Source organism: Hemiscyllium ocellatum, chromosome 31, assembly GCF_020745735.1.
Source record: "Hemiscyllium ocellatum isolate sHemOce1 chromosome 31, sHemOce1.pat.X.cur, whole genome shotgun sequence".
Classification (NCBI taxonomy): domain Eukaryota; kingdom Metazoa; phylum Chordata; class Chondrichthyes; order Orectolobiformes; family Hemiscylliidae; genus Hemiscyllium; species Hemiscyllium ocellatum.
Window position 1 is genome coordinate 2,983,609 of NC_083431.1, and position 26,831 is coordinate 3,010,439.

The 26,831-nt window shown below is 43.9% G+C and overlaps 1 protein-coding gene across 1 annotated transcript in view; it reads left to right on the forward strand.

Moving 5' to 3' along the window:
* The first annotated feature begins 12,283 nt into the window (after nt 1–12,283).
* LOC132830213 (RNA-binding protein 45-like) overlaps nt 12,284–26,831 on the forward strand; it is a 34,691-nt gene continuing 20,143 nt past the window's right edge. Inside the window, exons 1-2 of the mRNA XM_060847744.1 lie at nt 12,284–12,980; nt 14,877–15,292. Of these exons, the coding sequence (XP_060703727.1) occupies nt 12,284–12,980; nt 14,877–15,292 (1,113 nt within the window). The remainder of the gene's footprint in view (nt 12,981–14,876; nt 15,293–26,831) is intronic.

The window sequence follows — 26,831 nt, forward strand, 5'->3', positions numbered from 1 at the left end:
ATCCTGAGTGCAGGCTGAGAGTGTGAACTCCATCTGAATTTCAAGGTTGTGGCGCCTGCAATAAAGTTGGTGCATGAGATCTATATGTACAGATATTTATGTATTTATATTTTATGTATCTATATTTATGTATCTATATATCTTTAGATATGTATCTATATTTTATGTATAGAAACTTTTGCTATCAGTCTTTATATTCTGTGCTAGTTTTTTTTCATTTCCTATCTTTATAGCTCTTTTTGTAGCTTTCTGTTGACCTTTAAAGTTTTCCCAATCTTCTAGATTACTGCTGTTTTTGGCCACTTTGTATGCCTTCTCTACACTTTGATAGTCTGTCTTATTTACTTAGACACCCATGGAAGATTACCCTTCCTCTTACAGTCCTTCCCTCTCACCGGAATATACTTTTGCTGAGCACTTTGAAAAATTTCTTTGAAGGTCCTCCACTGCTCGTCAACTGTCGCACCATAAAGTCTCAGTTTCCAGTCTACTTAGCCAGGTCCTCCCTCATTCTCTCAGTCTCCCTTATTCAAGGACAAAACGCTGGTATTTGATTGTATCGTCACACTATCCAGCTGTATTTTAAAATCAACCATACTGTGATCACTCCTTCCAAGAGGATCTCTGACTATGAGGTCATTAATTATTCCTATCTCATTACATAGGACCAGAGCAAGATAGCTTGCTCTCTCGTCAATTCCATTACATGCTGTCAAGAAAACTATCACAGATGCACTCAACGAACAACTCCTCAAGGCTACCCTGACAGAACTGGTTCTACCAATCTACATGCAGAATAAAATCCCCCATGGTAGTAGCCGTACCATTTTTGCAGGCATTAGTTATTTCCTTGTTTATTGCCTGCCCCAATGTGATGTCATTATTTGGTGGCCTATAGACTATGCCTATCAGTGACTTTTTCTTCTTGGAATTCTTAATTTCCACCCAAATGGATTCAATCTCATGCTCCATAGAACCAATACCAGCTCTCAGCACCACTGATGTCTTCCTTGAATACCAGAGCTACAACACCTCCCTTGCATTCCTGTCTATCCTTCCAAATAGTCTGGTACCCCTGGATATTTAATTCCTAGTCATGACCATTCTGTAACCATGTGTCCGTGATGGCTATCATATCATATCGTTCACGATTATTTGTACTTTTAACTCTACGAATGCTATGAGCATTCAGGTAAAAAGTCTTTATGCAAGCTTTCTTACCATCATGATTCACAACATCTCTAATATCTTCTGAGTTATCCTTCATTTCTGCTTCTTTCATAGTTTGCCTTGAATTTAAACCTTCCTGCATATATGCTAACCTGCTGCTTACCTTTTCATTTATCACCATACTTCCTGTTGCTTTCCCTCCCCCCTCCTCCCCCCAGCCCCTGCCCCCGACTCACAAGTTTAAAGTCCTAGTGACCACCCTATTTATCCTTTTGCTAGAACATTGGTTCTAGATCGGTTCAGGTAGAGACCATCCCATCGGTACAGATCCCCTGGTTCCAAAACTGATGTCAATGCCCCAGTCTTTCCCACACCATTCCCTTAGCCACATGTTTACTTCCCTAATTTTCTTGTCCCTAAGCCAATTTTAACATGGCTCAGGCAGTAATCCGGAGATTATAACCCTTGAGGACCTGCTCTTTAATTTCGTCCCTAGTGCTCGATAATCCCCAAACAGGACCTCTAACCTACCCTTGCCTATGTTGTTAGTCCCACTGACAACTGAATCCTCCCCTCCCGCTCCAGTATCCTTTCAAGTCAGTCAGAGATGTCCTGCACCCTGGTACCTGGCAGGCAGTACACAATGTGGGACTCCCAATCTGGCTTGCAAACAATACTATCTGTCCCCCTAATTATAGAATCCCCTATAACTATCACTTGTCTTTTTGCTCCCCCTCTTGAATGGCCTTCTGCACCATGGTGCCATGGTCAGTTGGCTCATCCTCCCTTGTAGCCCTTTTCCTCACCCAAACAGGGAGCAAGAATCTCATACCTGTTGGATAAGGTCAAAGGCTGAGGGTCCTTAACTCCTGAAACTCAGGATCCACCTACCTGCCTCACTTGCAATCACACCGTATTGTCCTTGATCACTAACTGAATTTAAATTACTTAATCTACCAGGTGTGACTGCCTCCTGAAACAAAGTGTCCAGGTAACTCTTCCCTCTCTGGATGTGCTGCAATGTTGAAGCTCAGATTTCAGATCAACTCTGTGCCAGAGTTCTCCCAGCAACCAACACTTGTTGCAGATGTGATCACTGCCATTCACAATGGAATCAGCCAGCTCCCACATCATACAGCTATAGCACATCACCTGACCAACCATTGACTTAGTTAATTTATATTTACAAATTTGAGTTAAATAATTTCCAGTATATATCTGCTATGGTCTTACTCAATTAAGCAATTAATAGAAGATTAAAAAAAGTAAATTTTTAACCAATCAATTTACCTTATCAACCCACTACAGAGTCCTTTTTTTTTTGGTTAGAATAGGGTGGGAGACATTACATGTGTAGTGTCTCGGGTTCAGCCGCTGCCCAAATATATTGTCGGCAGCCCCCGGTGTTCACCTCCACCTCTGCTCCTGTAAAATATAACGCTAGTGGTGAGTTTTAAAATTTTTTACTAATCTTCCTGACAGCCTCCTGTTCGACACTCCCGCACTTCCTGCTGCTGGAACAACAATGGCAGGTCCCGATTCTAGAGGTGAGTTTTCACATTTTTTTACTTGCCTTCCCGACAGCCTCCAGTTCAATGCTAGTTGAGAAACATTTCAGGCATGATCGAACGGTAGAGCAAAATGACCTAATCTTCTACCTCCTATGGTCCCAAGGTTACCACTGACGAAAAGCTCAACTGGAGTCATCAAAATAATACAGTGGCTACAAGAGCAGGTCAGAGGCTAGTTATATTGCAACAAGTAACTTGCCTCCTGACTCCCTAAAGCCTGTCATCTACAAGATAGTCATTAGTGTGATGAAATATTCCCCACTTGCCTGGATGAGTGTAGCTCAAACAGCACTGGAACTTGACAGCATCTAGGACAAAGCAATCCGTTCCATTAGCACCACGTCCACAAGCAACCACTCCCTCTTCCACCAACGCTCAATAACAGCAGTATGTACTGCAATAACTCGCCAAAGATCCTATGACTGCACCTTCCAAACCCACTTGGATCTAGGAGGACAAGGGCGGCAGGTACGTGGGAATACCACCACCTGTAAGTTCTCTTCCAAGCTACTCGTCATTTTGACCAAAAAATATATTGTTGTTTCTTCAATATTGCTGGATCAAAATCCTGGAATTCTCCCAAACAGCATTATGGGTCTATTAGCATCACATGAACTGCAGCATAGAGTCATAGAGATGTACAGCATGGAAACAGACCCTTCGGTCCAACCCATCCATGCCAACCAGATATCCCAACCCAACCGAGTCCCACCTGCCAGCGCCCGGCCCATATCCCTCCAAACCCTTCCTATTCATATACCCATCCAAATGCCTCTTAAATGCTGCAATTGTACCAGCCTCCACCACATCCTCTGGCAGCTCATTCCATACACGTACCACCCTCTGCGTGAAAAAGTTGCCCCTTAGGTCTCTTTTATATCTTTCCCCTCTCACCCTAAGCCTATGTCCTGTAGTTCTGAACTCCCCGACCCCAGGGAAAAGACTTTGTCTATTTATTCTATCCATGCCCCTCATAATTTTGTAAACCTCTATAAGGTCACCCCTCAGCCTCTGATGCTCCGGGGAAAACAGCTCCAGCCTGTTCAGCCTTTCCCTGTAGCTCAGATCCTCCAACCCTGGCAACATCCTTGTAAATCTTTTCTGAACCCTTTCAAGTTTCACAACATCTTTCCGATAGGAAGGAGACCAGAATTGCATGCAATATTCCAACAGTGGCCTAACCAATGTCCTGTACAGCCGCAACATGACCTCCCAACTCCTGTACTCAATACTCTGACCAATAAAAGAAAGCATACCAAATGCCTTCTTCACTATCCTATCTACCTGTGACTCCACTTTCAAGGAGCTATGAACCTGCACTCCAAGGTCTCTTTGTTCAGCAACACTCCCTAGGACCTTACCATTAAGTGTATAAATCCTGCTAAGATTTGCTTTCCTAAAATGCAGCACCTCGCATTTGTCTGAATTAAACTCCATCTGCCGCTTCTCAGCCCATTGGCTCATCTGGTCCAGATCCTGTTATAATCTGAGGTAACCCTCTTCGCTGTCCACTACACCTCCAATTTTGGTGTCATCTGCAAACTTACTAACTGTACCTCTTATGCTCGCATCCAAATAATTTATGTAAATGACAAAAAGTAGAGGGCCCAGCACCGATCCTTGTGGCACTCCACTGGTCACAGGCCTCCAGTCTGAAAACCAACCCTCCACCACCACCACCCTCTGTCTTCTATCTTTGAGCCAGTACTGTATCCAAATGGCTAGTTCTCCCTGTATTTCATGAGATCTAACCTTGCTAATCAGTCTCCCATGGGGAATCTTGTCGAATGCCTTACTGAAGTCCATATAGGTCACATCTACTGCTCTGCCTTCATCAATCTTTGTTACTTCAAAAAACTCAATCAAGTTTGTGAGACATGATTTCCCACGCACAAAGTCATATTGACTATCCCACATCAGTCCTTGCCTTTCCAAATACATGTACAACCTGTCCCTCAGGATTCCCTCCAACAACTTGCCCACCACCGAGGTCAGGCTCACTGGTCTATAGTTCCCTGGCTTGTCTTTAACGTCCTTCTTAAACAGTGGCACCACGTTTGCCAACCTCCACTCTTCTGGCACCTCACCTGTGACTATCGATGATACAAATATCTCAGCAAGAGGCCCAGCAATCACTTCTCTAGCTTCCCACAGAGTTCTTGGGTACACCTGATCAGGTCCTGGGGATTTATCCACCTTTAACCATTTCAAGACATCCAGCACTTCCTCCTCTGTAATCTGGACATTTTGCAAGATGTCACCATCTATTTCCCTACAGTCTGTATCTTCCATATCCTTTTCCACAGTAAATACTGATGCAAAATATTCATTTAGTATCTCCCCCATTTTCTGTGGCTCCACACAAAGGCTGCCTTGCTGATCTTTGAGGGGCCCTAGTCTCTCCCTAGTTATCCTTTTGTCCTTAATATATTTGTAAAAGCCCTTTGGATTCTCCTTAATTCTATTTGCCAAAGCTATCTCATGTCCCGTTTTGCCCTCCTGATTTCCCTCTTAAGTATATTCCTACTTTCTTTATACTCTTCTGAGGATTCACTCGATCTATCCTGTTTGTACCTGACATATGCTTTCTCCTTTTTCTTAACCAAACCATCAATTTCTTTAGTCATCCAGCATTCCCTATACCTACCAGCCTTCCCTTTCACCCTGACAGGAATATACTTTCTCCGGACTCTGGTTATCTCATTTCTGAAGGCTTCCCATTTTCCAGCCATCCCTTTACCTGCGAACATTTGTCTCTCATCAGCTTTTGAAAGTTCTTGCCTAATACCGTCAAAATTGGCCTTTCTCCAATTTAGAACTTCAACTTTTAGATCTGGTCTATCCTTTTTAAAACGAATAGAATTATGGTCACTGGCCCCAAAGTGCTCCCTCACTGACACCTCAGTCACCTGCCCTGCCTTATTCCCCAAGAGTAGGTCAAGTTTTGCACCTTCTCTAGTATGTACATCCACATACTGAATCAGAAAATTGTCTTGTAGACACTTAAGAAATTCTTCTCCATCTAAACCTTTAGCACTATGGCAGTCCCAGTCGATGTTTGGAAAGTTAAAATCCCCTACCATAACTGCCCTATTATTCTTACAGACAGCTGAGATCTCCTTACAAGTTTATTTCTCCATTTCCCTCTGATATTGGGGGTCTATAATATAATCCCAATAAGGTGATCATCCCTTTCTTATTTCTCAGTTCCACCCAAATAACTTCCCTGGATGTATTTCCGGGAATATCCTCCCTCAGCACAGCTGTAATGCTATCCCTTATCAAAAATGCCACTGCCCCTTCTCTTTTGCCTCCCTTTCTATCCTTCCTGTAGCATTTGTATCCTGGAACATTCAGCTGCCAGTCCTGCCCATCCCTGAGCCATGTTTCTGTAATTGCGGTGATATCCCAGTCCCATGTTCCTAACCATGCCCTGAGTTCATCTGCCTTCCCTGTTAGGCCCCTTGCATTGAAATAAATGCAGTTTAATTTATTAGTCCTGCCTTGTCCCTGCCTGCCCTGACTGTTTGACTCACTTCTGTTCTCAGCTGTACCTGTCTCAGATCGATCTCTTTCCTCACTACCTCCCCGGGTCCCACCCCCACCCCCCCCCCCACCCCCACCCCCCCCACCACCACCACCACCACCACCACCAACCCAACCTTACTAGTTTAAATCCTCCCAAGCAGTTCTAGCAAATTTCCCTGCCAGTATATTAGTCCCCTTCCAATTTAGGTGCAATCCATCATTCTGTTACAGGTCACTTCTACCCCAAAAGAGATTCCAATGACCCAAAAACGTGAATCCTTCTCCCATACACCAGCTCCTGAGCCATGCATTCATCTGCTCTATCCTCCTATTCCTGCCCTCACTAACTCGTAGCACTGGGAGTAATCCAGATATTACTACCCTTGAGGACCTCCTTTTTAAATTTCTACCGAACTCTGTAAGCTCCCTTCAGAGTCTCAACCTTTCCCTTCCAATGTCGTTGGTTCCACTCTGGACAATGACCTCCTGCTGGCCCCTCTCCCCCGTGAGAACATTCTACACCCTCTCTGAGACATCCTCGATCCTGGCACCAGGGAAACAACACACCATTCTGCTTTTTCGCTGCTGGTCACAGAAACGTATGTCTGTACCTCTGACTACATAATCCCCTAGCACAATTGATCACTTGGAAGCCAACCTACCCCTCGTTGCATTAGAACCAGTCTCAATACCCGAAACTTGGCTGTCTGTGCTACATTCCCCTGAGAATCCATCACCCTCTATATTTTCCAAAACAGCATACCTGTTTGAAATGGGTATATCCACAAAAGACTCCTGCTCTGGCTGCCTACCTCTCTTACCTAACCCATCTATGTGACTGTAACTGAGACTTTTTCCCCCTTTCTATAACTGCCATCCATTACATACTGTTGCTGTTGCAAATTCCTCATCGCTTCTATCTATCCCTCCAAGAAGACATCACCATGACCTTCCGAAGGGCAACTGAGGACAGAAATTAATACTGGCCAGCCAGTGATAGAACATAGAACACTACAGCACAGTACAGGCCCTTCAGCCCTCGATGTTGCACTGACCTGTCATACCAATCTGAAGCCCATCTAACCTACACTATTCCATGTACGTCCATATGCTTGTCCAATGACGACTTAAATGTACTTAAAGTTCGCGAATATACTACTGTTGCAGGCAAAGCATTCCATACCCTTACTACTCTGAGTAAAGAAACTACCTCTGACATCTGCCCTATATCTATCACCCCTCAATTTAAAGCTATGCCCCCCATGCTCACTATCTCCATACTTGGAAAAAGGCTCTCCCTGTCCATCCTATCTAACCCTCTGATTATCTTAAATGTTTCTATTAAGTCACCTCTCAACCTTTTTCTCTCTAACGAAAACAGCATCAAGTCCCTCAGCTTTTCCTCGTAAGACCTTCCCTCCATACCAGGCAACATCCTAGTAAATCTCCTCTGCATCTTTTCCAAAGCTTCCACATCTTTCTTATAATGCGGTGACCAGAACTGTACACAATACTCCAAGTGTGGCTACACCAGAGTTTTGTACAGCTGCAGCATAACTTCATGGTTCCGGAACTCGATCCCTCTATTAATAAAAACTAACACACTGTAGGCCTTCTTAACAACCCTGTCAACCTGGGTGACAACTTTCAAGGATCTGTTTACATGGACACTGAGATCTCCCTGCTCATCTACGCTTCGAAGAATCTTACCATTAACCCAGTACTTTGCATTCCGGTAACGCCGACTAAAGTGAATCACCTCACACTTGTCCGAATTAAACTCCGTTTGCCACCTCTCAGCCCAGCTCTGCAGCTTAACCTACAACATCCTTCGTCACTATCCACAACTCCACCGACCTTAGTGTCGTCTGCAAATTTACTACACCCTCATTCAGGTCATTTATAAAAATGGCGAATAGCAGTGGACCCAACACCGACCCTTGAGGTACGCCACTAGTAACTGGACGCCAGGATGAACATCTCCCATCAACCACCACTTCTTTCAGCAAGCCAATTACTGATCCAAACAGCTATATCTCCCGCAATCCCATTCCTCTGTATTTTTTACAATAGCCTACTGTGGGGAACTTTATCAGACACCTTGCTGAAATCTATATATACACCACATCAACCGGTTTACTCTCATCTACCTGTTTGGTCACCTTCTCAAAGAACTCTAAGGTTTGGGAGGCACAACCTATCTTTCACAAAACCGTGCTGACTATCCCTAATCAAATTATTCTCTTCTAGATGATTATAAATCCTATCTCTTATAACCTTTTCCAACACTTTACCAACAACTGAAGTAAGGCTCACTGGTCTATAATTACCAGGGTTGTCTCTACTCCCCTTCTTGAACAGGGGAACCACATTTGCTATCCTCCAGACTTCTGGCACTATTCCTGTAGACAATGACGATTTAAAGGTCAATGCCAAAGGCTCGGCAATCTCCTCCCTGGCTTCCCAGAGGATCCTAGGATAAATCCTATCCGGCCCAGGGGACTTATCTATTTTCACACTCTGCAGGATTTCTAATACCTCTTCCTTGTGAACCTCAATACCACCTAGTATAGTAGCCTGTATCTCAGGATTCTCCTCGACAACATTTTCTAGAGTGAATACTGTCAACATATTATTTAGTGTTTCCCCTATCTCCTCTGACTCCACACACAACTTTCCACTACTATCCTTGATTGGCCCTAATCTTACTCTCGTCATTCTTTTATTCCTTAAATACCTATAGAAAGCCTTAGGGTTTATCCTAATCCTATTCGCCAACATCTTCTCATGTCTTCTCCTGGCTCTTCTGAGCTCTCTCATTAGGTCTTTCCTGGCTACCTTTTAACCCGTAAGCGTCCTAACTGAGCCTTCACATCTCATCCTAACATAAGCTTTCTTCTTCCTCTTGACCGGAGATTCCACTTCCTTCATAAATCACGACTCCCACGCTCTACAGCTTCCTCCCTTGTCTGACAGGTACATACTTATCTAGGACACACAGGAGCTTTTCCTTGAATATGCTCCACATTTCTAATGTGCCCATCCCCTGCAGTTTCCTTCCCCATCTTATGCTTCCTAAATCTTGCCTAATCGCATCATAATTGCCTTTCCCCCAGCTGTAACTCTTGCCCAGTGGTATACACGTAACCCTTTCTATCTCTAAAGTAAACATAACAGAATTGTGATCGCTGTCACCAAAGTGCTCGCCTACTTCCAAGTCTAACACCTGACCAGACTCATTACCCAGTACCAAATTTAATGTGGTTTTGCCCCTTGTTGGCCTGTCTACATACTGTGTCAGGAAGCCTTCCTGCACACACTGGACAAAAACTGACCCATCTCTAGTGGGCGGCACGATGGAACAGTGGTTAGCACTGCTGCCTCACAGCGCCAGAGACCTGGGTTCAGTTCCTGCCTCAGGCAACTGTCTGTGTAGAATTTGCACAACCTCCCCGTGTCTGCGTAAGTTTCCTTCGGGTGCTCCGATTTCCTCCCACAGTCCAAACATGTGCAATTTTGTTGAATTGGCCATGGCAAATTGCCTGTAGTGTTAGGTGTAGGGGAATCGGTCTGGGTGGGTTGCTCTTCGGAGGATCAGTTGGGACTTGTTGGGCCGAAGGGCCTGTTTACGCACTGCAAGTAATCTAATCTAGTAACACTTTAATCTAATCTATAGTATTCGTACTATAGTGTTCCCAGTCAATATTTGGAAAGTTGAAGTCCCCCATGACAACTACTCTCGAGAATCATCTTTGCTATCCTTTCCTCTACATCTCTGGAACTATTCAGAGGCTGATAGAAAACTCCCAACAGGGTGACCTGTCCTTTCCTGTTTCTAACCTCAGCCCATACTACCTCAGTTGACGAGTCCCCAAACATCCTTTCTGCAACTGTAATACTGTCCTTAACTAACAATGCCAACCATCTTCTCTGTTCTTACTGAAACATCTAAATCCTGGAACCTGCAACAACCATTCCTGTCCCTGGCCATGCCCCACAGATGAATAGTAAAAATCCCAAGGAAATAATTCATACTGCAACATTGGTGTTTGTGGCATACTGCTTATCATGTCCTGCCAACCTGAAAGCAACCCATTTACACCCATCTTCTGCTTGAGAAGAGTTAACCAATCCATTATCCATGTTGCCTCTGCCTGATTTCACTAAGATTTTCAAAATGTCCTATTCTATCCTCTCCTCCTTAATAGATTCTAGCATTTACCTTCTCTCTGCTGATCTATAGTGCATGCTGCTATAAGAAATTGTTTTGAAAACAGTGGTCTGTCTTATGAGGAGAGTTCAGCAGTTAAGCTGCACTTGCTGGAGTTTAGAGGAATGAGAGCTTTAATTGAGGTATATAAGATGCTAAATGAGATTGACCAAGTAGACCTGTAGCGGATGTTTTTCCTTATGGGACAATCTAGAACAAGAGGTAATAGTTTTAAGATAAGGGATGGCAGATTTAAAACAGAGATGAGGAGGAATTATTTCTCATGGAAACATAGGACCCTACCATTTGGAAGCAGACCATTCAGCCCATTGAGTCCCTCTGAAGAGCACCTCACCCAGGCCCAACCCCTACCCTGTCCCCGTAAACCTGCATTTCCCTTGGCTATTCCATTTAACCTATACATGCCTGGACACTAAGGACATTTTAACATGGCCAATCCACCTAACCTGGACTGTGGGAAGAAACTGGAGCATCCAGTTACAAAATCATTTAAAACTGCAAGAATCATTGAATGCTACCATATTGAGTATTGCTACCTTACTCTCTTGCCTTGTCTTCTCTACTTAATTTAAAAATTGTCTCAAACGTGATCCCTCACCCCCACTGTTTAATTTACAGCCTCCTCTACTGACCTGGTTAAATGACTCACCAGAACACTGGACCCAGCAAAGGTTGAAGACCACCCCACTGTTCCCAAATACTATTTCTCCTACAGCAATTTTTGAACTGAACATTCATCTCTCTAATGCCCTCTGGTTCTTAATGCTCTATTAATGTGAACAGTTACGCCCTATCTGTCCAGATCCTTCATGATTTGAACACATCTATTAATGGTCTGTTACTGTTCCTATTACTTGTGGTGCAGTTGGTATGATAAAATATTTGAAGATACGTTCACTTGTATGAGACCATTTAACTTCTTGTGACATTGCACCCAGGTCCTTGGTGTCAAATTTTGACATTGACGTCCACACTACCTGCTCCAACTAATTCCTGATTATATCCATCTTCTAGAGAGATTCCACCATTTCAACCTGTGGACATTCTTCCTACCGTGCACCACCATCAAGGTTTTCAGTGCTGCAAGTAAATTCCTAAGAGCCAGCTACCCTCCTATATTGTGGCATTCTTCAAGGTCAGGTTAAGCTCTCACTGGATTGCCAGTATTTGCCTCAGCCACACTGCAGCTCTCCTTTAAAGGTTGCAGCTTTTTCAGTACCAACTGCTGCTGCTGATAGCCCCCGGATCAGGCATCTTGTTGTCAACAGTGAGCTAAATTATGAATCATTTAAAACTGCAGGCACCATGAATTTTGCTTGTAGTTACCAATGCCACAGCCTAGAAAAAGAGGAGGAACAAAGAAATTATTCAAAATACATCTTGAAAATGCATTTGTTCCAATTAGTTTTTTTTTCTAAGCTTCAGCATGAAACAATTAATTGATAATAAAAGTATTAACCTATTCAGTTGCCTCTTTTGTGCTTAAAATTTAAAGGCTTGTTCCTTTGACAGGTACTTAAGACGTGAGTTTCTAAGACTTCCTGGAGTGAAGAACGTCTGTAATAGCAGAATACAACAACCTCACCAACAAAACAGAAGTGTTTTATGTCAAAGTTTTCCAAAGAGACCAAAATTAAGCAGCACAGTAAGTTGTGTAGTTGGATCAGAAAGACACAAAAAGACACAGACAGAAAACTATGGCAAATAGAATTGAATATGATGAAGTGTGTGGGGTAATGAAAAACACAGGGGCATCTCAGCAGTTTGCTTGACATTTGTAATGATGGAGGATGGTGGTAGCTCAGGTCCTATGCTGAATGTCGATCATCCACCCAATAGTCGACTCTTTCTGGTCATCAGCAAATCAATATCTGAGGAGGCAATCAGAGAAAAGTTTTCCTTGTTTGGCGATATCCAGGATATTTGGGTAGTGCGGGACAAACAGTCCAAAAATCATAAGGGTATTGCCTATGTAAAGTTTGGAAAATCATGGCAAGCCTGTAAAGCGATGGAGGACATGCACGGCAAAACTCTCACTGGGGACACCAAACCCATTAAGGTGTTCATTGCACATTCCAGAGGATCTAAGAACCACCATGATGTCGAAGATGAAGAGCTGACTAGGATTTTTGTTGTGGTTCCAAAATCCTATGCTGAAGATGATCTGAGAGAAAAGTTTAAGGCTTTTGGAGATATTGAATACTGTAATATTATCAAGAACAAAAAAACAGGGGAGAGCAAAGGCTTTGGCTATGTAAGATTTCTGAAACCATCTCAGGCTGCTCAGGCCATTGAAAACTGTGACCCATCTTTTAAGGCAATACTTGCAGAACCAAAAAAAAAATCTACATACTCTGAGAATATTTGTGTGAGAGGAGCCAAAGAATATTCATCACATAGACGAGCATTTCGTCCTCTAAGAGATCAAAATATGTCACCTTTTCATGAACGTAGCAACTTTGAAACAAGTGAAATAATTGGTAATGAAACTGCAACAAAAACAAGAGGAGCTGGTGGATTGAGAAGATTTGGTGAGATGAGAGGAGTTGGTGCACTGAAAGGTGAAGGAAAAAGAGGACTTGATGAAATGAGAGGAGGAGTCAGTGGAGAAAGAGATGGTGAAATGAGAGGGGGAGAAAGAAGGACTGATGAAATGAGAGGAACTGGTAAGATGATAGGAAAGAGTGAAATAAGAACAGCCAATGAAATGAGAGGTGGTGAAAGAGTTGATGAAATGAGAGGTATTTATGAAATTAGAAATGGGAAAAGGACAGGTGAAATAAGAGGATTTGGTGAAATGAGAGAAGTCTATGAAGTTCGAGAAAGAGGAGGTGAGATGAGAGGAGTCAATGAAGTGCGAGACGGGACAGGAAGGGTTGGTGAAATAAGGGGAGTCAGTGAGGTAAGGGGAATCAGAGAAGTAAGTGGAGTCAGTGAGATGGGAGCAGTTTGTGAGGTGAGGGGAGTCAGTGAGGCGGGGGAAGGTCGTGCAATGAGAGGAGTTGGTGAAATGCAAGGTGGGAAAGGAAGGGTTGGTGAAATAAGAGGAACTGGGGAAATGAGAGCAGTCACTGAGTTAAGGGGAATTGGAAAAGTAAGGGGAGTTGGTGATTTGAAAGGTGGTGGTGAGGTGTGGGGCATTGGTGAGATGGGAGGAGTCGGTGAGGTGAGAGGAGACAGTGAAATGAGAGGAGGTGGTGAGATGTGGGGTGTTGGTGAGATGTGGGGTGTCAGTGAAGTGAGGGGAAGTGGTGAGATGAGGGGATTCAGTGAGGTGAGGGGAATTGCTGAGGTAAAAGACATCAGTGAGTTGAGAGGAGATGGTGATACATGGAGCAACGGTGAGATGAGGGAAGTGGGTGAGGTGAAAGACGTCAGTGAGATGAAAGGGGGTGGTGAGATGAGGGGGGATGGTGAGATGAGAGGGGTCAGTGAGATGAGAGGGGTCAGTGAGATAAGGGGAGGTGGTGAGATAAGCGGGGTCGGTGAGATGAACGGGATCAGTGAGATGAGGGGAGTCAGTGCAATGGTTGGAGGTGGTGAGATGAGAGGTGTTGGTGAAATGAGAGGGGTTGGTGAGATGAGGGGAATTGGTGCAATGAAAGTAGGTGGTGAGATGAGAGGTGTTGATGAGATTAGGGGATGTGGTGAGATGAGGAGAGTTGGTGCAATGAGGGGAAGTGGTGAGGGGAGGGGAGTCAGTGAGATGAGGGGAGGTGATGTAATGCAAGGAGTTGGTGAGGTGAGAGCAGTCAGTGAAATGGGAATTGGGAAGAGGACAGGTGACATAAGAAGAATTGGTGAAATGAGAGACATCTATGAAGTCAGAGTTGGAGCAAGAGCTGGTGAAATGAGAGGAGCCAGTGAAGTGCAAGATGGGAAAAGGAGGTTCAGTGAAATGAGAGGAGTCAGTGAGGTGAGGGGAGTTGGAGAAATAAATGAAGTCAGTGTGATGAGGAGCATTGGGGAGACGAGTGTAAGCAGTGAGATGAGAAGGATCAATGAAATGAGAAGCATTAGTGAAATGAGGGGATGTGGTGAGATGAGAGAGATCAGTAAGCATAGAAGCATTGATGAAATGAGGACAGGTGGTGAGATGAGAGCAGTCAGTGAGATGAGGGGAGGTGGTGAGTTGAAAGCAGTCATTGAGATGCAAAGAAGTGTAGAGTTGCAAGGTGGTGGTGAGATGAGAGGAGTGAGTGAAGCAAGAAGAGTTGGTGAAACGAGAGGAGTCAGTGACATGATGGGTGTTGGTAAGATGAAAGGCAAAATGATACAAACTGGTGAGATGAGTATTGCTGAGATGATGGGAGCTGGTGAAATAAAAGCTGGAGAATTGAGAAGAGTTGGCAAAATGGGAACTTGTGAAATGGTAGGTGGAGAAAGTATTACGACATGCCTTTCAGTATTTACGAATTGTATGCTTACTTATGAGCAAATTTATAGCCTCTTTGATGTTATCCCAGGATTGGAATATTGTGAAATTCAGAATGACCCGAACTTGGGTTATGCTGTTGTTCAGTACAACAATGTGGCATCAGCAGTACATGCCAAAGAAAAGCTAAATGGATTTGAGTACCCACCTGGTAACCAGCTGAGACTCAATTACATTGAAGATGCCCTTGGGGACAGGCGATCAAGCCCAGTTGGAATGATGGCCTTGCAACTTGTGGCAGCTCAAATGTTGTCAATAGCTTGGAACAGTCCTGTTGGACATCAGATAGATCCGCCTTCAACTGATTTCAGAGGAGGCACTTATACTCCAATATCTCAGTTGCAGGTTGACTTCACTGTACCTACATCTCCAAGAGAAGAGTCAGTCAAACGCCAAAAAACACACTAAAAACTTCTGGAAAAGTTTTGCAGAAAGAGGAGATATATCAGCTGCCTATCCGACAAACTTAGGGGTACCCATTAAACTTATTGTGACTGTTTCTAGCAACTGAACAGTTTACTTGTGTTGAAATGGACAGCAAATGAAGATTTTAACTGAATTTGGTTTAGAGTGTTTAAGATATGACATTTCAAAGTATATAGTTTGTAGAAACATGCTTAAATCCAGGTAATCCTTGCATAACCAGCCTTCATTGTGTAGTCTTACATAATTTGTATGGAACAAAATAAAAATTGTTTGTGAAATATTCTGGTTTTATATACCTGCTGAATGATTTTATTGCGACTAAGGTACAAAGTAAATTAAGTCCAAATTTCAAGGTGTAAACCATAATTGAGTTGTACCGTGAAGTAGCTGAAAATGTGTTGCTGGTTAAAGCGCAGCAGGTCAGGCAGCATCCAAGGAACAGGAAATTCGACGTTTCGGGCATAAGTCCTTCATCAGGAATGAGGAAAGTGTGTCCAGCAGGCTAAGATAAAAGGTAGGGAGGAGGGACTTGGGGGAGGGGCGATGGAGATGTGATAGGTGGAAGGAGGTCAAGGTGAGGGTGATAGGCCGGAGTGGGGTGGGGGCGGAGAGGTCAGGAAGAAAATTGCAGGTTAGGAGGGCAGTGCTGAGTTTGAGGGAATCGACTGAGAAAAGGTGGGGGGAGGGGAAATGAGGAAACTGAAGAAATCTGAGTTCATCCCTTGTGGTTGGAGGGTTCCCAGGCGGAAGATGAGGTGCTCTTCCTCCAACCGTCGAGTTGTTATGGCCTGGCGATGGAGGAGTCCAAGGACCTGCATGTCCTTGGTGGAGTGGGAGGGAGAGTTAGAGTGTTGAGCCACGGGGTGGTTGGGTTGGTTGGTCCGGGCGTCCCAGAGGTGTTCCCTGAAGCGTTCCGCAAGTAGGCGGCCCGTCTCCCCAGTATAGAGGAGGCCACATCGGGTGCAGCGGATGCAATAGATGATGTATGTGGAGGTGCAGGTGAATTTGTGGCGGATATGGAAGGATCCCTTGGGCTCTTGGAGAGAGGTAAGGGAGGAGGTGTGGGCGCAAGTTTTGCATTTCCTGCGGTTGCAGGGGAAGGTGCCGGGAGTGGAGGTTGGGTTGGTGGGGGGTGTGGACCTGACGAGGGAGTCACGAAGGGAGTGGTCTTTTTGGAACGCTGATAGGGGAGGGGAGGGAAATATATCCCTGGTGGTGGGGTCCGTTTGGAGGTGGCGGAAATGACGGCGGATGATACGATGTATACGGAGGTTGGTGGGGTGGTAGGTGAGAACCAGTGGTGTTCTGTCCTGGTGGCGGTTGGATGGGCGGGGCTCAAGGGCGGAGGAGCGGGAAATGGAGGAGATGCGGTGGAGGGCATCGTCGATCATGTCTGGGGGGAATCTGCGGAGTTTGAAGAATGAGGCCATCTGGGCTGTACAGTATTGGAACTGGTCCTCCTGGGAGCAGATGCGGTGGAGACGAAGGAATTGGGAATATGGGATGGCGTTTTTACAGGGGGCAGGATGGGAGGAGGTGTAGTCCAGGTAGCTGTGGGAGTCCGTCGGTTTATAGTAGATGTCTGTGTTGATTCGGTCGCCCTTGAGCCCCGCTCCTCCAACTGCCACCAGGACAGAAGACCACTGGTTCTCACCTACCACCCCACCAACCTCCGTATACAGCGTATCATCCGCCGTCATTTCCGCCACCTCCAAACGGACCCCACCACCAGGGATATATTTCCCTCCCCTCCCCTATCAGCGTTCCGCAAAGACCACTCCCTTCGTGACTCCCTCGTCAGGTCCACACCCCCCACCAACCCAACCTCCAATCCTGGCACCTTCCCCTGCAACCGCAGGAAATGCACAACTTGCGCCCATACCTCCTCCCTTACCTCTCTCTCCAAGACCCCAAGGGATCCTTCCATATCCACCACAAATTCACCTGCACCTCCACACACATCATCTATTGCATCCGCTGCACCCGATGTGGCCTCCTCTATACTGGGAGACGGGCCGCCTACTTGCGGAACGCTTCAGGGAACACCTCTGGGACGCCCAGACCAACCAACCCAACCACCCTGTGGCTCAACACTTTAACTCTCCCTCCCACTCCACCAAGGACATGCAGGTCCTTGGACTCCTCCATTGCCAGAACATAACAACACGACGGTTGGAGGAAGAGCGCCTCATCTTCCGCCTGGGAACCCTCCAACCACAAGGGATGAACTCAGATTTCTCCAGTTTCCTCATTTCCCCTCCCCCCACCTTTTCTCAGTCGATTCCCTCGAACTCAGCACCACCCTCCGAACCTGCAATTTTCTTCCTGACCTCTCCGCCCCCACCTACTCCGGCCTATCACCCTCACCTTGACCTCCTTCCACCTATCACATCTCCATCGCCCCTCCCCCAATCCCCTCCTCCCTACCTTTTATCTTAGCCTGCTGGACACACTTTCCTCATTCCTGATGATGGGCTTATGCCCGAATCGTCGAATTTCCTGTTCCTTGGATGCTGCCAGCAACACATTTTCAGCTCTGATCTCCAGCATCTGCAGACCTCACTTTCTCCTTGTACCATGAAGTACACAGGGCAACAAACTATAGTTAGGTTTCATCTTATTGGCCAGCTAAGGCTGCAGCCAATCTCATGCTGGTCTTGGATTTTAGAGGACTTAAGGGAGGCTGTGGTAATTGTTTGTTGGTAAGTTGACTTGTTAATTTAGAGCCCCAAGCTAATGTTCTGGGAACAATGAATCAAATTCTACAAAGTCACATGGTAAAATGTGTATTCTGTAAAAATCTGAAATGAGAATCTAGTCCAGTGATGTTGGTATAACCATTGTTGATTGTTGTAAAAACCCATCTTGGTTCACTGATGTTCTTTAGGGAATGAAATCTGCCTTCCTTACCCAGGCTAGCCTACTTATAGCTCCAGATCCACAGTAACTCTTGTTGACTAAGTTGACTCTTAACTGCCCTCTGAAATGGCTGAATGAGCAAGCAATTCAAGGACAATTAAGAAACAGGCAATAAATGCAATCCCCTTGCAAGAATAAAGACAAAAAGTTCACTGGCCACTCGGGTGTTTTCCTATTTTTCCTGGTGGTGGAAATTAAATAAAGATTTGTACACCTTGTCTCTCACTGTGTCTCACACCTGCACACACACACCATGGGTACTGGGGAAAATAAGCACTACCGCAGTTAGGTGGTAGTGTGGGAAAAGAAAAAAAAAGGAAGTGTTAAGGGCACTGCTTGTCACTGGACCACTCAGGAAAGAGAGAAAAAAATAAAGACAAAAAGTGGTCCCATTATCTGGCAAAAGTTAACCGGATTGCCTTCTGATGCAGGAAATCAAGTATGAAGTACAAATGAGTTATATTTTAAATTACTTTCAAAGATCCCAATGATTAAAAGGGCATGTGGAAAAACAGAACTATTTTAGAATCACAGACAAAATTAATTAAATCTGAATATATTTAATTTACAAGGGAACATGGATAAATGTCACATACATGAAGACAAAAACAGCTTTTCTGGATAAGAGGTTGGTGTGTAATTGTGGCAGTAAGTGCAAAATATTTTTCAGATAATGGTAGAAGACAATTAAAAATAGCACAGGGCCAAACACATAAACATACGGTAGAAGTGTGGGCGGCACGGTGGCACAGTGGTTAGCACTGCTGCCTCACAGCGCCAGGGACCTGGGTTCAATTTCTGCCTCAGGCGACTGACTGTGTGGAGTTTGCACGTTCTCCCCGTGTCTGCGTGGGTTTCCTCCGGGTGCTCTGGTTTCCTCCCACAGTCCAAAGATATGCAGGTTAGGTGAATTGGCCATGCTAAATTGCCCGTAGTGGGATAATTGTAGGGGTATGGGTGGGTTGCGCTTCGGCGGGTCGGTGTGGACTTGTCGGGCCGAAGGGCCTATTTCCACACTGTAAGTAATCTAATCTAAAGTGACTTTCCAATATGATATAACTGCTGAATAACTATTTTGCATCAGTGTTCCAGATTTTTTGTGGGGGTTTTGGTATTGTATATCATTTCAAAATAGATAAAAATAACATTGTGCTTAAAAATGATAAAGCTTCAAGTAAGATCATTAATATCTGCCCAAGCATGATTAATGAGATGGGACAGGTGCTCAATGAGTTCCCCCTTATTTTCAAAAGTTCAGTAAGGTCATGAGTAGTTCTCTTAAGCTGGAAGCTGTTCATCATTCTTATTTTCAAATGATGGGGCAAATCAGTCATACAGCCACACGCCTATCATTACGACATCTATTATCGAGAAGGTGCAAGAAGGGTTCATGTAAGGCATAGGTGTAAAAGTAGGCAATTTGACCCATTGATTTTGCTGCACTATTAAATTAGATAGTTGATTTAATAACATGAGGTTTTCTATTTTGGTCAGAGGAATAGAATAGTAAGGCAATTTATTATCTAAAAGAGAAAGTTCAGAGAGCTTTAATGTAGAAGGATGTGGGTGACCTTATGCATGAATCGCTGTAAACTCTGTAAACAGCTACAGTAGGTAATAAGGAAGGCAAATGGAATTTTGGTATTTATTGTTAAAGGAATAGAATATAAAAGTTGAGAAGTGTGCTTCAGCTGGACAAAACCATTTTGGTCCCCTGACTTGTGGAATGTAGTTGTAGGAGAGGTAGTTCAGAGATTGAGCAGTTTAGGCCCCAAACTCTGGAGTTTAGAAGAATGAGAGGAAATCTACTTGAAGTATATAAGATGCTAAAGGTGATTAGGACAGATGTTTCTTCATGGGAGGCCATAGTTTTGGGATAAAGAGTGGCAGATTTAAAATAGAGATAGGAAAAGTTACTTCTCTCAATGGGTTGTGAATCTGTGTACATCACTACCCCACATTGCTGTGGATGCTGGGATATTGAGTAAATTTAAGGAGGATATAGACAGATTTTTAGTTAATAATGGGTTGAAGTGTTACGGAGAATAGACAGGAAAGTCAAGTTGCGACTGGGGTGATATCAGCCCTGATTATATCAAATGGCAACAGGCTCAAGGGGCTGAATTATCTGCTGCTCCAAGTTCATATGTTCATTTGATTTGATAATTTGATAATTCTCAACTTAATTTTTCTGCCTTCTCCCATATCCTGTCATTCCCTTAATTATTAGAAATCTGTCTCTAAATAGCCTTGAATATACTTAATTATATAAGTCTACTGCTCCCACCCCACCCCACCCCACCCTACCCCACCCCACCCACACACAATAAAGAATTCCATAAGTTCTTTACATTCTAAACAGAAGAATTTCCTCCTTATACCTGACCTAACTGGGCAATCCTTTATTCCATGATTGTGCACCCTGGTTCTAGATAGTCCCACAAGGGGAAACAGTCTGTCAGGCTCCTAAAAAGAGAGTGCTGGAGAAACTCGGCAGGTCTGTCAGCATCTGTGGAGAGAGAAACAGAGTTAACATCTCAAGTCTAGAACAATTTTTCTTTGAACCTGAATTCAAGCTTGAGATGCTTTTAGTGCAGAGCAGAAACAGCTCCTTCCCTTCCAGATTTTCAATAGTTTCTCACTTTCTCCTCCATATTCCCCATCCATTTGGCAACCTGAGAACCAATCAGAGAGTTGTTGGCAGGCAGAGGCCTTTGACACCAATAACTAGTCATAGAACATAAAACATTGCAGCGCAGTACAGGCCCTTCGGCCTCGATGTTGCGCCAATCTGAAATCCATCTAACTTACATAATTCCATTCTCATCCATATGCCTATCCAATGACCATTTAAATGCCCTTAAGTTGGCGAGTCTACTACTGTTATAGGCAGTGCATTCCATACCCTTATTACTCTCTGACTAAAGAAACTACCTCTGACGTCTGACCTATGTCTATCATCCCTCAATTTAAACAAGGAGAGAGCTGGTGAAACTCAGCAGCTCTGTCAGCATCTGTGGAGAGAGAAACAGAATTAACATCTCACATCCAGAATGACTCTTTTTTGAAACTGAGTTCAAGGTTGAGATGCTTTTTGTCCAGAGCAGATTGAGTCCCTTCCCTTCCCATCCCTTCCAGATGTCCAATAGTTTCTCACTTTCTCCTCCACATTCCCCAGGCAATGTGTTCCACACCCCTACTACTCTCTGAGTAAAGAAACTACCTCTGACATCTGTTCTATATCTATCACCCCTCAGTTTAAAGCTATGTCCCTCATGCTACCCATCACCATCCGAGGAAAAAGGCTCTCAGTGTCCGACCTATCTAACCATTTGATTATCTTATATGTCTCAATTAAGTTGCCTCTCAACCTTCTTCTCTCTAACAAAAACAGCCTCAAGACCCTCAGCCTTTACTCGTGTGATTTTCCTTCCATACCAGGTAGCATCCTAGTAAATCTCCTCTGAACCCTTTCCAAAGTTTCCACATCCTTCCTATAATGCCATGACCAGAACGTATGTCATATCCAAATGTGGCCGCACCAGAGTTTTGTACATCTGCAGCATGATCTCATGGTTCCAAAACTCAATGCCTCTACCAATAAAAGCTAATGCATCATATGCCTTCTTAACAACCCTATCAACTGGGTAGCAACTTTCAAGGATCTATCTACCTGGACACTGAGATCTCTCTGGTCATCTACACTTACCAAGAATCTTACCATTAGCCCAGTACTCTGCATTTGTGTTAGTCCATAGACAGCGGAACCATTTGTTGTCAATCAAAGCTCAATTTGTGTGCATCCCTTGATTCCAGCTTGTCTATAAACTAGACTTCCTCCAGTGTGAATTGTTAGAACATGGGGTAAACCCTCTTGCTTAATTTAAACCAGCAACACAGAAAAGATTTATCCCGCGCAGTAATCTGTGAAGATTCGAGAGGACAAGAACTAGTTAAAGTAAAAGTACACCTTTATTTCTTAAAGTGTAACAGAGAATAATTAACTAACAACTATTTACAATTCCTTCCTCTAATCTATCTTCTACCATCCCCTTCTACAATACTAGTCTGATAAAACCCCGATTAAGATTTACCAAAAATTCAAGTTTTCAAAACCAGCTGTTCAAATTTCCCTGGTCGCATACCTCGAAAGCATCAGATTGTGTCATTGGCTTTTAAGATTGTTAACATACTAACTTCAAACTCGATTGGAGTTTAGTATTTTTTCAGGGTATAATTTAAACTGATTGGCCGAATTAGAATCCGTTTTGTCATTTCCAGGCAACCCAGCTAATCTAGCTTTTGATCAAGTGTTACATTGTTACCTTATTCAGAACATTTGGTGTAGTGTCAGGTGGTTCTGCTAGCTTTTAATTCTCATAAAGGTACTGTACACCCACATCTTCATAGCACCTCCCCCCTTAAGAAAAAAAATGAACCATCATAATGAAAAGATGGCTTCATTTTTTTTCTGTTCTTTGAACACATTACCCTAACATACCAATAACTTTAATATAAGTTCACCTTCTTCCCGTATAAATGTATATATGTGTATTACACTAAATAAATACAAATCTCATCTAAACTTTAACAGTTACATCTGTGATAATGCATCTGTAATAACATTCTTAAAACTCTCAACATGTACGATTTTTAAATTAAAAGTCTGTAACATAAGACTCCAAAGAAATAGTCTCATATTTTTGTCTTTAAAGTGTTCTAAGAATGTAAGCAGATTGTGATCCATGTACATAACCATCTCCAACCCATTGCTCATGACATACACATTAAAATGTTGTAAGGCCACTACCAAACTCAATAGTTATTTTTTGATTGTGGAGTATTTCCTCTGGTGGATGTTGATTTTCTTTGAAAAGTAACCAGCTGGCAGTTCGATCCCATCCTCACCGTCCTGTAGAAGTGCAGCTCCAACTCCTATGTCACTAGCATCAATGGCGACTTTAAAAGGTTCTGAAACGTTTGGTGGAGCTAAAACGGGTTTGGTGGTGAATATGGCTTTCACCTGGTCGAATGCCTCCTGGCATGGTTCTGTCCACTGCAACTTTGTGTTCTTCTTCAGCACGTTGGTTAACGGTGTCATTAAGCTGATGAAGTTTGGAACAAACATCCAATAGAATCCGCTGAACCCTAAGAATCAAAGCACCTCTTTCTTCGAGGTCGGTCTTGGAAATTCCTCAATGGCCTTCGTCTTTGCGTTCCGTGGGGTCAACCTTCCATGACCGATATTATGTCCCATGAACGTCACCTCTGCTTTTGCAAAATCAGCTTTATTTAAGTTTATCACCAGTTTTGCTTCTCTTGTCATTCAAAGAGCTCTGCCAACTGTACCATGTGATCTTTCCAGGAATTACTAAAGATCACTACATCGTCCAGATAGACTGCCCAGTTTGTTAGGAGAAAGTGAGGACTGCAGATGCTGGAGATCTGAGCTGAAAATGTGTTGCTGGAAAAGCACAGCAGGTCAGGCAGCATCCAAGGAACAGGAGCAGAAGATGAGGCGCTCTTCCTCATGTTGCTATGGTCTGGCGATGAAGGTCCTTGGACTCCTCCATCCATGCAGGTCATTGGCCTCCTCCATCACCAGACCATAGCAAAACGACGGCTGGAGGAAGAGCGCCTCATCTTCCACCTCGGAACCCTCCAACCACAAGGGATGAACTCAGATTTCTCCAGTTTCTTCATTTCCCCTCCCCCCACCTTGTCTCAGTCCCAACCCTCCAACTCAGCACCACCTTCCTAACCCGCAATCTTCTTCCTGACCTCTCCGCCCCCACCCCCACTCCGGCCTATCACCCTCACCTTAACCTCCTTCCAACTATCGCATTTCCAACACTCCTCCCCAGTCCCTCCACCCTACCTTTTATCTTAGCTTGCTTGGCACACTCTCCTCATTCCTGAAGAAGGGCTCATGCCCGAAAAGTCGATTCTCCTGCTCCTTGGATGCTGCCTGACCTTCTGCGATTTTCCAGCAACACATTTTCTGCACAGTTTGTTAACCCAACCAAAACTCTGTTCATCAGTCTTTGGAATGCGGTGGGTGCATTCTTCATTTCAAAGGACATCACTTTAAACTGAGATAGCCCATTTGGGATTACAAACACAGAATTTTTTTTCGCAGTCTCTAATAAAGGTAACCACGCATTAAGTCCAACTTGGTGATGTAACTGGTTTGTCCAACTTTCTCGATACAGTCTTCCAATCTAGGAATTGGATATAGGTCCAATTTGTAACAGTGTTGACCTTCCGATAATCCACGCAGAATCACTGAGGCCAGTCCGGTTTGAGAACTAAGATGATTGGTGAACTCCACTTGGTCTGGCTTGGTTCGCGATGTCGTTGTTGAGCATGACCTCCACCTCCATCTGGACCTGCCTGGCTTTGAAAGGATTTAGCCGAAGGAAGTGTTGATTCATTGGAGCAGTATTCTCTATGTCCACTTCATGTACAATAACATTAGTCCTCCCCATCTGATTCTTACATATGTCCTGACACATATGTCCTGGTAACAAATTTTTCAACTGTGTTCTATGTTCCTGAGACAGATAGCTTACTAACCTATCCCACTCCTCAAGGACTTCTTTATTTTTTAATCTATTTTGAGGCACATCAAAATCCACATCATCTGGATTTGATTCTCATTCTGCGGGGCAGTAACTAACACCTGTTTCTCCAGTTCTTTCTCTCGAGTATAATATGGTTTCAACATGTTGACATACCCAAAATTGTTTTTTTCTATCTGGCACTTTTACTAGATAGTTCACCTGACTCAACGTTTTCTCAATTTATTAGGGACTACTAAACCTGGCTTTGAAGGGTTTTCCTATTTCTGGTAACAGTACTAACACATCATCCCCTTGGGAAAACATCCGAGTCTCAGAGCTTTTATTTGCCACCTACTTCAATCTACACTGTGCTCTCTTTAGATGCTGTTTAGCCAACTCATCTACTCAATTTAGTCTCTCCCTACTTCAGATACATAACCTAAGTGTGAGACCTTCGACTTAGGCCCTGTCAATTTTTCTTTAATTAATTACAAAAGGCCTCTCACTTCATGACCGAATATTAACTTGAAGGGAGTGAACTGAGTAGATTCATTTGGGGCATCTCGAATGGAAAACAGATATAATGGGAGACCTTTATCCCAATTATTGAGATGATCCTGACGGTATGCTGTCAATATGGTCTTCAGGGTCTGATGCCACCTTTCTAAAGCTCCCTGGGATTCAGGATGATACACACTGGATATAAAGTGTTGTATACCTAAGCTATCCATAACCTCCTTAAATAGCCTAACAGTAAAATTTGACCCTTGGTCCAACTGAAACTTGCTGGGCAGCCCACACCACATGAAGCCCTCCTGATGAAGGGCTCTGGCCCGAAGCGTCGAATTTCCTGTTCCTTGGATGCTGCCTGGCCTGCTGTGCTTTGACCAGCAACACATTTTCAGCTCTGATCTCCAGCATCTGCAGACCTCACTTTTTACACACCACATGAAGAAAGCTACTAACTCCTCTGCCACCTTTTCTGCCTTGATACTCTGTAATGAAATTGCTTCTGGAAATCTGGTAGACACATCCATTATGGTTCACAAATACTGGTTCCCACTTTTAGTTCTTGGGAGGGGACCTAGACAACCAATCATAAACCATGTGAAAGGTTCTTCAAATAGGGAGTTGGCAACGGAGGTGCTGGTTTTATTGCCGCCTGTGGCCTTGCCTACCATTTGGCATTTATGACACATTACGGCAAAAGATAACCATATCCTGGTGCATTCCAGGCCAATAAAAATATTTTTGTACCTTAGCCTGAGTCTTTCATATCCCTAAGTGACCTCCTACAGGTAGTTCATGTGCTACCCGTAACACCTCCTGTCCGTATGCTACCAGCAACACAATCTGATGCACTTCAGCCCATTCTCCTCTGCACTAATCTGCCGTGGTCTCCATTTTCACCTTAGGATTCTATCCTTCAGATAATAACTCTCCGGAATATTCTCTGGCTCCTTTTTGGAATATGCATCCACATAAATATTTTTTAACGTTTTGTCTTGTTGTTGCAAATCTATTTGTCTTTCAGGACTAAACACTTCTGTCTGACCCTCTGCCTTTTCAGGTTTTTCCTGCACCATTACATCTAAAAGGGCATTCGCTCACTGAACCTCAACTCCTTCATCCCTCTCTTTAGTTCTTGCTTCGTGCAGTGACTTATGATAGGGAGATTTGGTTACTACATAATCTGGGAAAATACCAGGATATTTCTGTTTTAACTTCTCAGTTTCTTGGTCTTCCTTGGGCTTCTCCACAACAAGGGGTGTCATTCCCACCTTGGATCCTGCCAAATCATTCCCCGGAACAAATTGAATTCCTGGAACTGACACTCTGTCAATCACTCCCACTGTAACTTCCCCAATCTTGAGTTGGCACTCCAACCTGATCTTACACAGGGGAATGCTTAATTTCTGTCAATCTATCCCACAAATTACTACACTCTTGGGTCACAGATCATATTCACTCATCTCTTACTATCAGTG